Raw genomic sequence first — 16,130 nt, forward strand, 5'->3', positions numbered from 1 at the left:
GTCATATGTATCACTTTGATGTTGTGGGATCACTGGCTTCTTGCTCAACGGATTTCGCTTCTGCACTTGACTTGAGAAGGGCGAAGCCTTCATGACCGGTACCGGTATCTGTTCAAGAAGTCAGTACTTATGCGGCACTGAACAAAGGGTGAGATCGATGAAATGCAATACATGTTTGAATATTTCCTATCTTCTTCCAGCCATCAAACTTGTTCAATTCGTTTTCTTGAGATCTGTGGAATAGTGATATCATACTTGAATCCACATTCCCAGTATTTGAGGAAGAAGTAGAATCTTAGTCCTTTCGAATTTCTAAGTTGGGAATTTGATATCGACTAAATCAAGAAACTCAATTTCACTATGATATGACCACTGAACCCTTTGATGCAACATTTCTTGTTTCCAGAAGATCTCGGATGGTTTCTGAAGCTTCCATGATCTTGTAAAAGAAAGAAACCCTTTCTATAAGTCATGAAGACGTGGACCAAAAGACTAAGAAACTGCACAATCTATTGATTGACTGAAAAACTCAAGCTGAGTAACTTGCTTGAATGATCGCTCCGGCTCTGGGCCGTCTGATCTTCGGGATGCAGAATAGGGGATCGCTTGCCAACCGTTAGTTAGGACCAGTGAAAACCCACGCTTGGTGAAGGCGAAGTTCAGTTTGGAGATCTAACAATTCCTTATGTCGTGTATCCTCGATTGATGCAGCCTCAGATGCTTCAATTGTAGATTTGAGTATTGAGCGAAAGGTTACACCACCTATAGGTTCTGTATTACAGGCCAATCCTACTCCACTAGTACCAATAGGCGGCATTGGGGAAAAAGCACAACACCTAGGAATAGGAATCAACAACACAAAAACTTTCTGAGAAATTACCCAGCAAGAAAACGTATGCGTGTGGGCGCAACGGATTTCGCTCCCGTGCGCTCATCCCTTGCTTGTTCTTTCGGACTAGCACTCTTTCCCTCTGTTTGAAGTAGATTTCTCAGCTCCACGAGTCAAACGAAATAAGGTGAAAGGCCCACTACTTCTTCATTCATGGCTTATTGATTTGATTGATCCCCCTTTCGTATTCATTCGACCTGAGGTGAGGTTGGAACAAGAGTTTTCATAAAAAGAATGGTTCTTTTATGCAATTATGAACGGGCAGGCCTCTTGTGGATTCCTCCAACTCTATGAATGAAGGGGGGAGTATGAGGAAGGCCGATTTTCTTTCTATATGAAGATGAAAAAAGGATCTGGGTCAAACATTTCTTACTTTTGTTGAGTATGACTGAATGAGGAAGATCTCCTTATGTGGTATCACTTTACCACCATCTGGAATGCGCGAAACTCCGATTGGTGGAAGCCAGTCCATGAAGATTCTCCCTTCTCTTACGTGAAATTCCCCTCTTTCGGTAAGCATCCAGTATCTCAGCAAATGAACATTTCTCTAAGCTTATCCTGTAGCTTATACGTCGTTTGAAAGCTGCTCCAAGGATCCAACGAATAGCTAAGGTTTGTTGACGATCCCTGGCTACAATCCCAGGAACATCATAAATAGTACCTGCGACTCCTACTTTGACCACTTCGCATATTGGCTTTATATTATCTACGGCGTCAACCATAAGTTTTATTACATCGCGTTCAGTTCGAGCTAGGCGGTGAAAAGTTTTATAAACAATAGCACGAACTCTCGTTCTTTTACCATCGATCATGCGAAAGTTTACCAATTTCTTGATCAATTCTTTTTGCTCACCATCAAAGTCCCCCATATAGCTGAGAATTTCCGAGCAATTGGAAGCCGCTTTCGATGACGAGGCCGATAAATTGATATTACGCGATCGTTACTGTCCATCTTTTTCAGCTCTGCTCCCGAAAAGAGAAAGGAAAGGAGACTGAGATAGGGGTTGTCCTTGGTTTTTCCCAGGAAAGCCTGATTTAGCATGTAACGTGAACATGAGCGGACACCCACACAATCTCGATTTGAAGAAAAAGTACCATACCATTGTCGTTTTTAGGGCGAAAAAGAATGGGTCATCTTTGTCAATTGATAACTGAGTGAGAGAAGACAATCACGTTCTTAAAGCGGTCGGTTCGCCGGATTCACAACCTTCCCCTATTGGCCGGCTGCCCGTGAAACACATAGGCTCCTATCGCATTTATCGATCGAGAATGGTCTCATCACAGAAACACTTTCTATATGTTATTTCGAGATTCGAAGAAGCAAGTTTATAGGGCATATAGTTGTTTTTTTGTAGGGCGAACCAAGATCTTATCTTATTTGCAGGTCGTATAAATGAAATGATTGGAAAAATCATATAGAATTTGGAGGTGCGTAGTGTCTTACGGGGCTGGCTCACAATACAACAATTATCGTTACTGATTCCAGATAGAATGTTGAGACCGGTGGAAAAACACTTCTTTCTATGTATAGGGCAGTGAACTAAAAAAAAGTGTCCTTTCTCGACACATAACATTGTATAAGTCAACCCAAGTCGCTTCTTCATCTCCGGGAATCCGGTAAGGTACTTTTGGAACACCAATGGGCATATTAGATTAATATTATTATATTTCAGTAAGAAAACTACACTTTAATATATAAACATAAGAATGGAAGAGAAAGAAAGAACCTGAGAAGAGCTTAGTTGGAACTCTTTACCGGGATCATAGGGGCTATGCTCCCCTCTCTCTGTCTCAGTCCCAGCCACCGGCATAGCAACACCTACTCTTCCTTCTGATGCAACCTTCCTGGATCCATAATTTGGCTTCCTCGTTTATTGATTGCTTGCAATCGCCACAACACCATTGAGTGAGCGTCATAGAATCCTCAAGGCGTGAAGTAGAAGTTCTTCGAACCTTGATTGTGTGTGTTCGTGCCCACTCCAATAGAGCATTTGGCCCTGTGAGCTTTGACTACGAAAGCTACCTATGTCAATCAGTATAGCCACTAGAGGGATTGGAACAGGTATATTCCTTCTCAAACAGTACTTTAAGACAAACACGGTTCACAAGGTGGATTTTCTATCTATTAGTTGACTATGGAGCTTCCTCATCCCGACCTATCTATATGTGAAAAGCTCTCCGCCAGAATCTTCGTAGTAGTAAGTCGTGGGTTACAAGCTGTCCCTTCCTCAAACCACCCCGCAATAGATATAGGGTTTACCAACCTCAGGCATGGACATAGACACTAGATCATTTTGATCGAGGACCCATTTTAGGAATAAAAAGGATAGAGACCAGACGTAGTCCAATCGGAAGGTCGTGCTTTAGAGAAAGACTTGTGTTCTATAGGAACAGCTGCCTATGTTCACCCGGCTGCCCTGCCTGTCGCAGAACCGCTGTGAAGCATCCATTCCATTCAATTAGAAATAGCATCTATAACTAGTAGTAGACGGTTGCTTCGAGGTCTCACAGGTCCTGCTTAAGCGAAAATGTAGTTGTGGAAGTAGTCTTGCCCACTTTGCCTTACGCTCATAGAGATCTATAAGTATCCCTCTTGTCTCCGATTCAATTCTTATCTCCGATTTCGAACTCCGGCTAGATTCTTATGACCAAGAGCTATTTTATGGGTCAGAAGAATGGAAGGACAACGAGAAGATGGTTCGGTTGCTCCTGCTGGAATATTCCATTTATTTAATACTCCGACTCGCGTAACCCCGAATGGCAATGTTGTTATTGCGGTTGGTCAGATCAATAAGACAACAAGGGAGTCAGAATATTCTGATAATAGCAAACAAGGCTTTGGAATCTATGGAAGGAGCCTTCAATGCTTCTCTTCTCCAGTGTCAACCATTAGTCGATAACAGAATGAAATACCACAATGAAGTTGAAAAAGAGAGTCATTAAAAAGAGGCATGCTTGAAAAAGAGTACAGATAATATGTTATGGATGTGAGGAGCCTCACCCAGTACTTTTCTTACAAAACTCAAAAACTCTACTCTCCTTTCACAGCCAACCCACCCATTGCTTTTTCAAGCTCGATAAAAAGGAAAGTTCACGTGCCAATCCTTACCATTGGTAACTGTAATTTCCAAGCCTAATCTTTCACTGAATACCGAGTAAAGCAAGCAAGAAAGAGGGAAGGAGCAGCTGTTTTCGAGCTAGGCTCGATCCCTTTTTCATCCACTTCTCGCTATTTGTAATTCTACTTGAATTAGTTCTTCCTAAGTTTAGTGAGGTGAGTACTGCATCCATAACTAGAGGACTTGCTTTTCTGCTTGGCTCCCAGGGGAAGTTGGATTGGATAAGAGGAATTGAAGCGCAAGGAAGGCAGTCGGTATTCAAACAACTATTCAGAGTTCCCAACTCTGGGTAAAGGAAATCTTTACTTGACGACTGAACCAAATCCTTTGCCTTTATTTATTCTATTATTTTTATATAGATCAGCTGAAAACAAAAATACTACTACATTGGGACAATGACCCACCTTTCTCTACTCAACCTGTCATCTTCTCTCCTCGCTCCCTGGGACAAATAAGACTATTTATTAAGTGATAAACAAGAGAAACTAGTGATATTATCTAAGCTTCTGGCCATGTCTGATTGGCATTCAAGTCTGCCTTCCATTGCTTGAAAAGGCCTAGCACTGTAAGTAGCAATTGGCTATGTCCAAACTCAAACGTCGTATTTTATCTAAGCACAGGAATCGTAATAAGCAAAGAAGACATAAGAATGGGAAGTATCCGCTAGTTATAACGTAGTATAAAGAGAGCTATTTCATGGATCTTGGTCACAATAAAAAGAATCCAATAATGATCTATCAACTAAATGAGTTGATTATATAGGCCAAAGTGCACGGAGGATCTGTGATTCCTCCTACCTTATGAGCCCTTACAAAATGCCATTTTGAATGATGGACAAATCATGGGTGTCGGCGGTCTAGTCAGAGAATTTTGGAGCGCCTGAGCGGGCAAAGTAGGTTGACCCGTCCCGAGGGGGAGGGAACAAACGGGCAATTGAACACCATAGGGCAGAAACGAATCGCCAGTACCGACCTGTATATATCAGGCAAGAGGTGCTACTCCGACCCGGAATCCTACGTGATGGTTGGTCACCTTACCAATAATCTTCTTAATGTTGGAGAAAATGAGGATCATTGACTTAAATTGGAATTGATACCTAGAAAACTTTGTTCTAGCTTGCCACCCCAGAAGGCAACGTATACACAAGTATAGACTATAGGTAACACTGTAGGGTACAGCCTTGGGTAGTCTTAGGGTTTTCCAAGATATGATATGATCGGGTTATTTATTAGAATTGGAAATAGCTAGACGAATAAGTAGGATTTAAAAGTACGAATAAAGTAGGCCTTCTAACTCAAAGTACTCCAGCTTAAGGAAAGACATGCAACATTGGTGATCAACGTATGGAATTTCCGCTATTCCGTTCCGGGAAAACACTTGTTTTTCACGTTTTTCCTTCGCTGTTCTTTCCTGGATTTTTTGTTGATGATTCTTCCCCTTAAAAAAAGCTTTTCCCTAAAAAAAATATGTGGCCCTTTTCTTTCCCGAAAAGGCATTCATTGTTCGTTCTGTGCCAGGAACCAGATTTGAACTGGTGACACGAGGATTTTCAATCCTCTGCTCTACCAACTGAGCTATCCTGACTATTTATTGTGCATCATCCTAGTAGAGTACTTGTATCTATGTCAATTAAAGGGACTCAAAAAGAAAAAAGTATTCTCAAATTGGACTTAGTAAATATCAGGATAATGATATGGATTGTGAATGACTTACTTAATAATAGGGATTACTTGCCTATACTATAATATGTTCATTTGTATGAATGGGATAAGATCCAAAGAAGTCAGTTCGGATCCGTTTGTGAACGAGTAGAATAAGAAAGATAGTGAATCTTGTTTGAACCATTAATGAAAAATAGAGGTTGGTACAATAGTTAGGAAGTAAAATGGGCTTTTTATTGGGGATAGAGGGACTTGACCCTCACGATTTAGAAAGTCGACGGATTTTCCTCTTACTAGAAATTTCATTGTGGTCGGTAACGTTGGTGAATTAACAGAAACGGAAAGAGAGGGATTCGAACCCTCGGTAAACAAAAGCCTACATGGTAGTTCCAATGCTACGCCTTGAACCACTCGGCCATCTCTCCTACATAATCTTATTATTGACCAGAAACTGAGTGAATAGCGAGTTTTCGTATCACTAAAGTACAGGTACAACCGATCACAGGTTCCATAGGGAGTTTGACTTCCTTTCCAATTTCATATTTCTCAACAACAACTTCTCTCATCCCCACGGATCTATTCAAAATTCTGGAATCGTCCCATGTTTCTATTTCGATTGTATGGCGTGGCGTATACACGTTATGCAAACAGAACGTATGGTTACTTTACTCTATTTTCTCATGGCTTGTTAAACCTTTCTTTTTTCTTTTTGGATCATAACCAAATAAAAACTTCTCGAGTTATCAGAATCCATAGTCAAATTCAGTCCTTGGTTATTCAAGTTAGATGAAATAGTAATAGTTTGGCTCACATTGGTATACTACGAAATCCAATCTGATTCAAATATTGAATATCTCTCCTTGTCGGGACAATTTAAGCAGAATAAAATATCTATTATCGATTTTTTAGAATCGAATTAGTCTGTTTTTTTGCTATTTCGTACTGTATAATTCCTTTGTTTATGGGATCATTTTCCCCGAGGGTTTCCAATCAATGGGGGCATAGTATAGGTAGTTAGAGAGTGTAGGCTCCCCTAGCTTGAATTCTTTTTACCCATTCTTTGAGAGCGATAGGTTTGATTTTTCCGTACCGTAATAGAAGAGCTCAGAAGAAAGACCTAATTATATAAAAACACGACCATTCAAGCTAAAGATCAGAGGATCCGTAATAGGACTCTCATAGACTTGCCGGGAAATAGAAAATTTGGAATCGGCTTTTCTTTTGCGCTAAAAAAAACTGGAGGCCTTTTCCCTTATTATATGGCATATCCATACTTTGATAACCTAGTGCCTGATCGATTGAAAGCAATATTTACTGTCAGATAGAGAGATGCTGATAGGAAAAAGGATGGTATTTACTTATTCTCAAGAATATATAGAAAGGGAAAATCTTAATAGCCACTATTGATCCCCTGAACAGAGCACATGATTCGGGATCAGGTGCGATGTGAAGAGGTAGCCTAGCCTTTTATGAGAGTCAATTGGGAAGTGGAAAGGCAAAACCATTAGTTTAAGTTCCCGGCTTTAGTCCTCTGTGAAGTTCAGTCAACCATTTGAGTCAATTTTGAGTAAATAGTAAGGCTTCAGATCGCACCATTCATAATGTTGCATCTCAATACTTGGCATCTTTTTCCCACTGCTGGCTCAGAAATTCGCCTTGGTTTCACCGGAATTCGTTTATTTCATTCATTAATTCGTTCTGATAGCTACGCAGAGGTCTTTCCTTACGACTCCCGTGCTTAATACAAAAAGAGGTTCTTGTGTGAAAAGTGCCAACTGACTATCTCCTTATTTTCTGATTGTTCTTCCGATAGGAATATTCCCTTGACCAGCTAACCTGGCCCAAGCATAACAATAGTGCATTTCCCCTTGATGGTACGATTTACATATCTTCTACCTCTGCTACTTCTGTTCAGGAAGGTTAGTTTAGGCACTCCATCCCTAAGGGCTGCATCAGCTTATCTTTCTAGAAATCCCAGCTATAAGCTAGATCGGTATAAATAGGGCATTAAGCAGCAATAACAGAGATAGCATCCATGATTTTTTTAATCCATCCTTTAGCATCGCCTGACTCGGACAAGGTGTTTCCTTCCTTCGCAATACCCGGCCAGGGCAATGTAGCTATCCCAATAAGATATGAAAGCTGGACCACACCTGAGCAAGGAACTTATACATAGAAGTAACAGTAAATGTGCAAGATTTGGACCACTGCCATTTCCTTAAACCATCAATCAACAAATTGAAATAGAGATATCGGTATCTTCCAATCTGCCACAAGGATCTAGTCGCCAGTATCTTTGCCTTCTTCCCAACTTATCCCAGCATTCCTTGTATTGCTATCACTATGAAAAAGCAAGCCTACTTACTACGTGTTTTCCTCTATTGGCAAATACGCATATATTGACCTACTCACGTGCATATCTTGCATAAAGCCTTCCCCTAAAAAAACAAACTCGCCCGTATCTTCCTAGTCCTTGTTGCCAGCCCTACTCGACTTTACTCGACTATTTAGAAAAAGCTACTACTTGAATGCATACTTTTACTATTATTTAAAGAAAAAACAAAAACTATTTCTGAGTTTATGCCCCACCAACAGAGCAAAAGAACGCTCAAATGAGGAACTAGAATATGAAAGTGCAAAATATCCTACCGAACAACGAAAGCACTATATCTCATTTTTAAAATCTGGTAAAAATTCTTCAACCTAACTCAACACAACTATATTTCGACTGTATATGTATGTTTGTAATGTGCCACAAAACCATCTTAAGATTAGACAGTTATCAATCAGCAAACGCATTGACCACATGCAAAAAAGAAAGACGGATCTCCTTCCTTTTATTCGGTGCTTTCCTTTTATAAGTCACTGCTATTCTTCCTTGACCCTTCTTACCTTTGCTAGATTTTGCATTCCCCTCATTACTATTCGGCTCAGTATTATCTTCACCTTTGGAATTGCTTCCACCAGAAGTAGACGACAAGTACCGTAGATGTCAGAATTTCGTATATAGCAAATTCAGGTAGTAAGTAATGGAACTGTAGCATGCAAAGGGACTGTACCATGGAAATTGAGAAGAAATCTCCATCAAGTTTTTCCATTTTATGCCATATGAATAAGAGATTCCTTTTAGTTAGAAAGCTCGCATAGAAGTTTGCTATCAAAGACCTCGGTATTCTTTTCATCCGCGGTTTCCCACTTCTCTGTCTCTGGGTGAATGCCTCTACCAGAGGTTATGCGCCAGCTTGGGAAAGCCTTAAGTTATATCTTAATGTGTCTTGCAAGGTAGATTGGATCATGTCCGCGATAGAAGTTGCGGAGGAATGAAACGACGATTTCGGTATAGGAAGAGAAAGGGATTGTGCTTTCGACCGTGGCGAGATAGGATAAACTTGGGATTCTTTCTTGGCCCTTGATTGCCAACACTCTGGGGCTGAATTAATTAATGAAACTAATAGGAAGGATTAGGATGATGAACTGGTGAGATTCTTTCTTTCGCTGACTCACCAAGGTAATTAATTCCTTCCATTGGCCAGGCGGGTAAGCAAGGAGACGACGTTCTCATTAAAAAAAATGAAATATGCCATGCCAAATTCAAAAACAACTCCTTAAACTCCGTCGTTTACCGACATCCTCTCGGCTATCATACGTCCTCCGCTTATCTCTCTTAGGCATAGGCATCTCAACACATTCCTCCTTCCGAGTTGCTTGTCCGAACTTGGCTCTTTAGTAAAACAAAGGAGCTGCTAAGCTATTATTAGGTATCAATTTAGGAGCCTTTTGTCATTTCCAACTACATTATTGTGAGCATTCGGAACCCGTTCCTACGCTGTCATCAAATTGGCTGGCTTTGGACCCTCGATCGCAGCAATGAACTCAGCGTCCCACTTAACTTACTTTTGGTACTTTTGAATCTTGTCCCATCCCATAGCTTCACAAATGAATCTACCTATGGATCCATAAAGTTGATCATTACTTTTCAAATTCTTATTTCATGTGTCCGCCATAGCGCTTATCTATCTCCTGGTCTGATTCATCTTTGGAATGTAACCGGACATATTACAAGGCGAAAAAACAGTGATTTCATCGATTCCGGATTTCCCAGTGTCTCCCTTTCCCTCTTTCCTTTCACTTTCCTCGCATAACGAAAGCATGATTTACCCGAGCCGAGTATCTTGTTAGAGTAGTAGATTCCGCGCTCGAGATGATGTGTGTGACCGGGCAGGAGATTCTTTTACTCCAAAGCTGTTGCGCAGGTTTGTGTGCGACAACTATGTCGATCAGTTTTTAAAGAAGCCCAAAAACTATGTCTACAGATTCCGGCAGATAGTACAAGTGGTGCCATCGGAGCAAGCTGACAACCTCAGAACAAGAATGGAAAAAGGATTGATTACTCGACGAAGTAGTACCAACAGGATATATTAATCACTAGGTTACGGTAATATGTGCTTGTCTCCGAAAAGAAGGATAAAAGGATAGATTAGCAAAGCAGTCACTCCCAACGGCAGATGAAAACGATACCGACACATCTACTAAATCATCTTAACAACCTTGAAGATACGGGATTATATAATCAACTCATTTAGTTGATAGATCATTATTGGATTCTTTTTATTGTGACCAAGATCCATGAAATAGCTCTCTTTATACTACGTTATAACTAGCGGATACTTCCCATTCTTATGTCTTCTTTCCTTATTACGATTCCTGTGCTTAGATAAAATACGACGTTTGAGTTTGGACATAGCCAATTGCTACTTACGGTGCTAGGCCTTTTCAAGCAGTGGAAGGCAGACTTGAATGCCAATCAGACATGGCCAGAAGCTTAGATAATATCACTAGTTTCTCTTGTTTATCACTTAATAAATAGTCTTATTTGTCCCAGGGAGCGAGGAGAGAAGATGACAGGTTGAGTAGAGAAAGGTGGGTCATTGTCCCAACATAGTAGTATTTTTGTTTTCAGCTGATCTATATAAAAATAATAGAATAAATAAAGGCAAAGGATTTGGTTCAGTCGTCAAGTAAAGATTTCCTTTACCCAGAGTTGGGAACTCTGAATAGTTGTTTGAATACCGACTGCCTTCCTTGCGCTTCAATTCCTCTTATCCAATCCAACTTCCCCTGGGAGCCAAGCAGAAAAGCAAGTCCTCTAGTTATGGATGCAGTACTCACCTCACTAAACTTAGGAAGAACTAATTCAAGTAGAATTACAAATAGCGAGAAGTGGATGAAAAAGGGATCGAGCCTAGCTCGAAAACAGCTGCTCCTTCCCTCTTTCTTGGTTGCTTTACTCGGTATTCAGTGAAAGATTAGGCTTGGTAATTACAGTTACCAATGGTAAGGATTGGCACGTGAACTTTCCTTTTTATCGAGCTCGAAAAAGCAATGGGTGGGTTGGCTGTGAAAGGAGAGTAGAGTTTTTGAGTTTTGTAAGAAAAGTACTGGGTGAGGCTCCTCACATCCATAACATATTATCTATACTCTTTTTCAAGCATGCCTCTTTTTAATGACTCTCTTTTTCAACTTCATTGTGGTATTTCATTCTGTTATCGACTAATGGTTGACACTGGAGAAGAGAAGCATTGAAGGCTCCTTCCATAGATTCCAAAGCCATGTTTGCTATTATCAGAATATTCTGACTCCCTTGTTATCTTATTGATCTGACCAACCGCAATAACAACATTGCCATTCGGGGTTACGCGAGTCGGAGTATTAAATAAATGGAATATTCCAGCAGGAGCAACCGAACCATCTTCTCGTTGTCCTTCCATTCTTCTGACCCATAAAATAGCTCTTGGTCATAAGAATCCAGCCGGAGTTCGAAATCGGAGATAAGAATTGAATCGGAGACAAGAGGGATACTTATAGATCTCTATGAGCGTAAGGCAAAGTGGGCAAGACTACTTCCACAACTACATTTTCGCTTAAGCAGGACCAGTGAGACCTTGAACCAACCGTCTACTACTAGTTGTAGATGCTATTTCTAATTGAGGTGAACATAGGTAGCTGTTCCTATAGAACACAAGTCTTTCCCTAAAGCACGACCTTCCGATTGGACTACGTCTGGTCTCTATCCTTTTTATTCCTAAAATGGGTCCTCGATCAAAATGATCTGGTGTCTATGTCCATGCCTGAGGTTGGTAAACCCTATATCTATTGCGGGGTGGTTTGAGGAAGGGACAGCTTGTAACCCACGACTTACTACTACGAAGATTCTGGCGGAGAGCTTTTCACATATAGATAGGTCGGGATGAGGAAGCTCCGTAGTCAACTAATAGATAGAAAATCCACCTTGTGAACCGTGTTTGTCTTAAAGTACTGTCTGAGAAGGAATATACCTGTTCCAATCCCTCTAATGGCTATACTGATTGACATAGGTAGCTTTCGTAGTCAAAGCTCACAGGGCCAAATGCTCTATTGGAGTGGGCACGAACACACACAATCAAGGTTCGAAGAACTTCTACTTCACGCCTTGAGGATTCTATGACGCTCACTCAATGGTGTTGTGGCGATTGCAAGCAATCAATAAACGAGGAAGCCAAATTATGGATCCAGGAAGGCTGCATCAGAAGGAAGAGTAGGTGTTGCTATGCCGCTGGCTGGGACTGAGACAGAGAGAGGGGAGCATAGCCCCTATGATCCCGGTAAAGAGTTCCAACTAAGCTCTTCTCAGGTTCTTTCTTTCTCTTCCATTCTTATGTTTATATATTAAAGTGTAGTTTTCTTACTGAAATATAATAATATTAATCTAATATGCCCATTGGTGTTCCAAAAGTACCTTACCGGATTCCCGGAGATGAAGAAGCGACTTGGGTTGCTTATACAATGTTATGTATCGAGAAAGGACACTTTTTTTTAGTTCACTGCCCTATACATAGAAAGAAGTGCTTTTCCACCGGTATGAACATTCTATTTGGAATCAGTAGCGATAATTGTTGTATTGTGAGCCAGCCCCGTAAGACACTACGCACCTCCAAATTCTATATGATTTTTCCAATCATTTCATTTATACGACCTGCAAATAAGATAAGATCTTGGCTCGCCCTACAAAAAAACAACTATATGCCCTATAAACTTGCTTCTTCGAATCTCGAAATAACATATAGAAAGTGTTTCTGTGATGAGACCATTCTCGATCGATAAATGCGATAGGAGCCTATGTGTTTCACGGGCAGCCGGCCAATAGGGGAAGGTTGTGAATCCGGCGAACCGACCGCTTTAAGAACGTGATTGTCTTCTCTCACTCAGTTATCAATTGACAAAGATGACCCATTCTTTTTCGCCCTAAAAACGACAATAGTATGGTACTTTTTCTTCAAATCGAGATTGTGTGGGTGTCCGCTCATGTTCACGTTACATGCTAAATCAGGCTTTCCTTGGAAAAACCAAGGACAACCCCTATCTCAGTCTCCTTTCCTTTCTCTTTTCGGGAGCAGAGCTGAAAAAGATGGACAATAACAATCGCGTAATATCAATTTATCGGCCTTGTCATCGAAAGCGGCTTCCAATTGCTCGGAAATTCTCAGCTATATGGGGGACTTTGATGGTGAGCAAAAAGAATTGATCAAGAAATTGGTAAGCTTTCGCATGATCGATGGTAAAAGAACGAGAGTTCGTGCTATTGTTTATAAAACTTTTCACCGCCTAGCTCGAACTGAACGCGATGTAATAAAACTTATGGTTGACGCCATAGATAATATAAAGCCAATATGCGAAGTGGTCAAAGTAGGAGTCGCAGGTACTATTTATGATGTTCCTGGGATTGTAGCCAGGGATCGTCAACAAACCTTAGCTATTCGTTGGATCCTTGGAGCAGCTTTCAAACGACGTATAAGCTACAGGATAAGCTTAGAGAAATGTTCATTTGCCGAGATACTGGATGCTTACCAAAAGAGGGGAATTTCACGTAAGAGAAGGGAGAATCTTCATGGACTGGCTTCCACCAATCGGAGTTTCACGCATTTCAGATGGTGGTAAAGTGATACCACATAAGGAGCTCTTCCTCATTCAGTCATACTCAACAAAAGTAAGAAATGTTTGACCCGGATCCTTTTTTCATCTTCATATAGAAAGAAAATCGGCCTTCCTCATACTCCCCCATTCATTCATAGAGTTGGAGGAATCCACAAGAGGCCTGCCCATTTATAATTGCATAAAAGAACCATTCTTTTTATGAAAACTCTTGTTCCAACCTCACCTCAGGTCGAATGAATACGAAAGGGGGATCAATCAAATCAATAAGCCATGAATGAAGAAGTAGTGGGCCTTTCGCCTTATTTCGTTTGACTCGTGGAGCTGAGAAATCTACTTCAAAGAGAGGGAAAGAGTGCTAGTCCGAAAGAACAAGCAAGGGATGAGCGCACGGGAGCAAAATCCGTTGCGCCCACGCGCATACGTTTTTTTGCTGGGTAATTTCTCAAAAAGTTTTTGTGTTGTTGATTCCTATTCCTAGGTGTTGTGCTTTTTCCCCTATGCCGCCTATTGGTACTAGTGGAGTAGGATTGGCCTGTAATACAGAACCTATAGGTGGTGTAACCTTTCGCTCAATACTCAAATCTATAATTGAAGCATCTGAGGCTGCATCAATCGAGGATACACGACATAAGGAATTGTTAGATCTCCAAACTGAACTTCGCCTTCACCAAGCGTGGGTTTTCACTGGTCCTAACTAACGGTTGGCAAGCGATCCCCTATTCTGCATCCCGAAGATCAGACGGCCCAGAGCCGGAGCGATCATTCAAGCAAGTTACTCAGCTTGAGTTTTCCAGTCAATCAATAGATTGTGCAGTTTCTTAGTCTTTTGGTCCACGTCTTCATGACTTATAGAAAGGGTTTCTTTCTTTTACAAGATCATGGAAGCTTCAGAAACCATCCGAGATCTTCTGGAAACAAGAAATGTTGCATCAAAGGGTTCAGTGGTCATATCATAGTGAAATCGAGTTTCTTGATTTAGTCAATATCAAATTCCCAACTTAGAAATTCGAAAGGACTAAGATTGTACTTCTTCCTCAAATACTGGGAATGTGGATTCAAGTATGATATCACTATTCCACAGTTCTCAAGAAAATGAATTGAACAAGTTTGATGGCTGGAAGAAGATAGGAAATATTCAAACATGTATTGCATTTCATCGATCTCACCCTTTGTTCAGTGCCGCATAAGTACTGACTTCTTGAATAGATACCGGTATCGGTCATGAAGGCTTCACCCTTCTCAAGTCAAGTGCAGAAGCGAAATCCGTTGAGCAAGAAGCCAGTGATCCCACAACATCAAAGTGATACATATGACATATTGGAAATTAGGCTTAGTTTGTAGCTGTGAATATAGTAATGCACTTATTTATTGATAAATATGTTCTTTCAAGTAGAGCATACTCGGTAGAAAGGAGGTGGCGGAGCTGGGAAGAGGATTAGACTTTATCGATTACTTGGACTTAGAGACCAATTATAGAAAGAAGATAGTAGCTGAGTGAGTTTTATGGATCTAGTTTATGAGCAGCTTAACTAGAAAAGCAAGCAGAAGGAATAGAAGAATGAAATGCAGAAATAGGGGAAGGGCGGGCAACATTTTCAAATGCCAGTTTGAGTGAGACAGTTTCTGTCTGGCCCCCCACTTTTAGGCAGTTCTTCCATTCTGCCTTTGTCTTGCTCTAAGCTACCTGACTTCCTTCCTTTGTTCTTCCATTCTACTTTGTATGATTCTGATCATCAGTTCTTATCGATCCCATTTTAAGGAAAAATCCTTATGTTGGTAAAATATACGTGTTGATCAAGGACAATGAAGCAGCCATGAAAAGATTGAAGAACGAGGTATGATGATTACTTCGGACTACTTTCTGTTCTTCATGGAAATGACCATATTTTCCGTCTGCAATACAGGTAGAAGATACTGAGTTTGTTTACAGGAAATCCATGGGAAAAACTACCACAGCTTTGTATTAAGAAAGCAGGTTCCAGTCGTTGGTAATTTCAAGGAAGCCTACATTGGCATTGCTCCTGAGTTAGCCAAAGAGATCGCAGAAGAAGTGGATGTTATCGTAAACTCTGCAGCAAATACCACTTTTGATGAGAGGTTCGTGAAGCTATACTAGTCTTGCACCAAGGATTGCTTCCATTACTAAATGTGTAAGTTCACATTCCATAGCAAGAAAAGTATTGCAACTTGCAGGTATGATGTAGCACTAGACATCAACACCGTGGGGCCATTCCGGATAATGAGTTTCGCGCAGCGGTTTCGAAGACTGAAGCTCTTCTTGCAAGTATCAACAGGTCAGAATGCCAAATAAGAGTTTCTTGTGGTCGAAATCAAATGGTAACCTGTTTCTATTAATCTCAAAAGCTTACAAACAAGCTTTAGCAGTATGTTTGCATGTCATGTTTTTGGCCAAACAGCATATGTGAATGGGCAGAGGCAAGGTTTGATACTAGAGAAGCCATTTTGCTTAGGGGATACCATAACAAAGGG

General features: G+C 40.8%; 2 protein-coding genes and 1 non-coding gene across 3 annotated transcripts; 1 reads left to right on the top strand and 2 right to left on the bottom strand.

Moving 5' to 3' along the window:
- Nucleotides 1-1,311: 1,311 nt before the first annotated feature.
- Nucleotides 1,312-1,904, bottom strand: LOC119280943 (ribosomal protein S7, mitochondrial-like). The gene has a single exon (XM_037561616.1). It carries the CDS (start codon nucleotides 1,756-1,758, stop codon nucleotides 1,312-1,314), a length of 447 nt encoding a protein of 148 aa, XP_037417513.1. The 5' UTR covers nucleotides 1,759-1,904.
- Nucleotides 1,905-5,519: 3,615 nt separating this feature from the next.
- Nucleotides 5,520-5,592, bottom strand: TRNAF-GAA. The gene has a single exon. It is a non-coding gene; the product is annotated as a tRNA-Phe (tRNA).
- A 7,604-nt stretch (nucleotides 5,593-13,196) lies between these two features.
- On the top strand, nucleotides 13,197-13,755 carry LOC119280944 (ribosomal protein S7, mitochondrial-like). The gene has a single exon (XM_037561618.1). The coding sequence runs from the start codon at nucleotides 13,197-13,199 to the stop codon at nucleotides 13,641-13,643; it is 447 nt and encodes a 148-aa protein (XP_037417515.1). The 3' UTR covers nucleotides 13,644-13,755.
- Nucleotides 13,756-16,130: the final 2,375 nt, after the last annotated feature.

This window comes from Triticum dicoccoides, chromosome 3B (genome assembly GCF_002162155.2).
Source record: "Triticum dicoccoides isolate Atlit2015 ecotype Zavitan chromosome 3B, WEW_v2.0, whole genome shotgun sequence".
NCBI lineage: Eukaryota > Viridiplantae > Streptophyta > Magnoliopsida > Poales > Poaceae > Triticum > Triticum dicoccoides.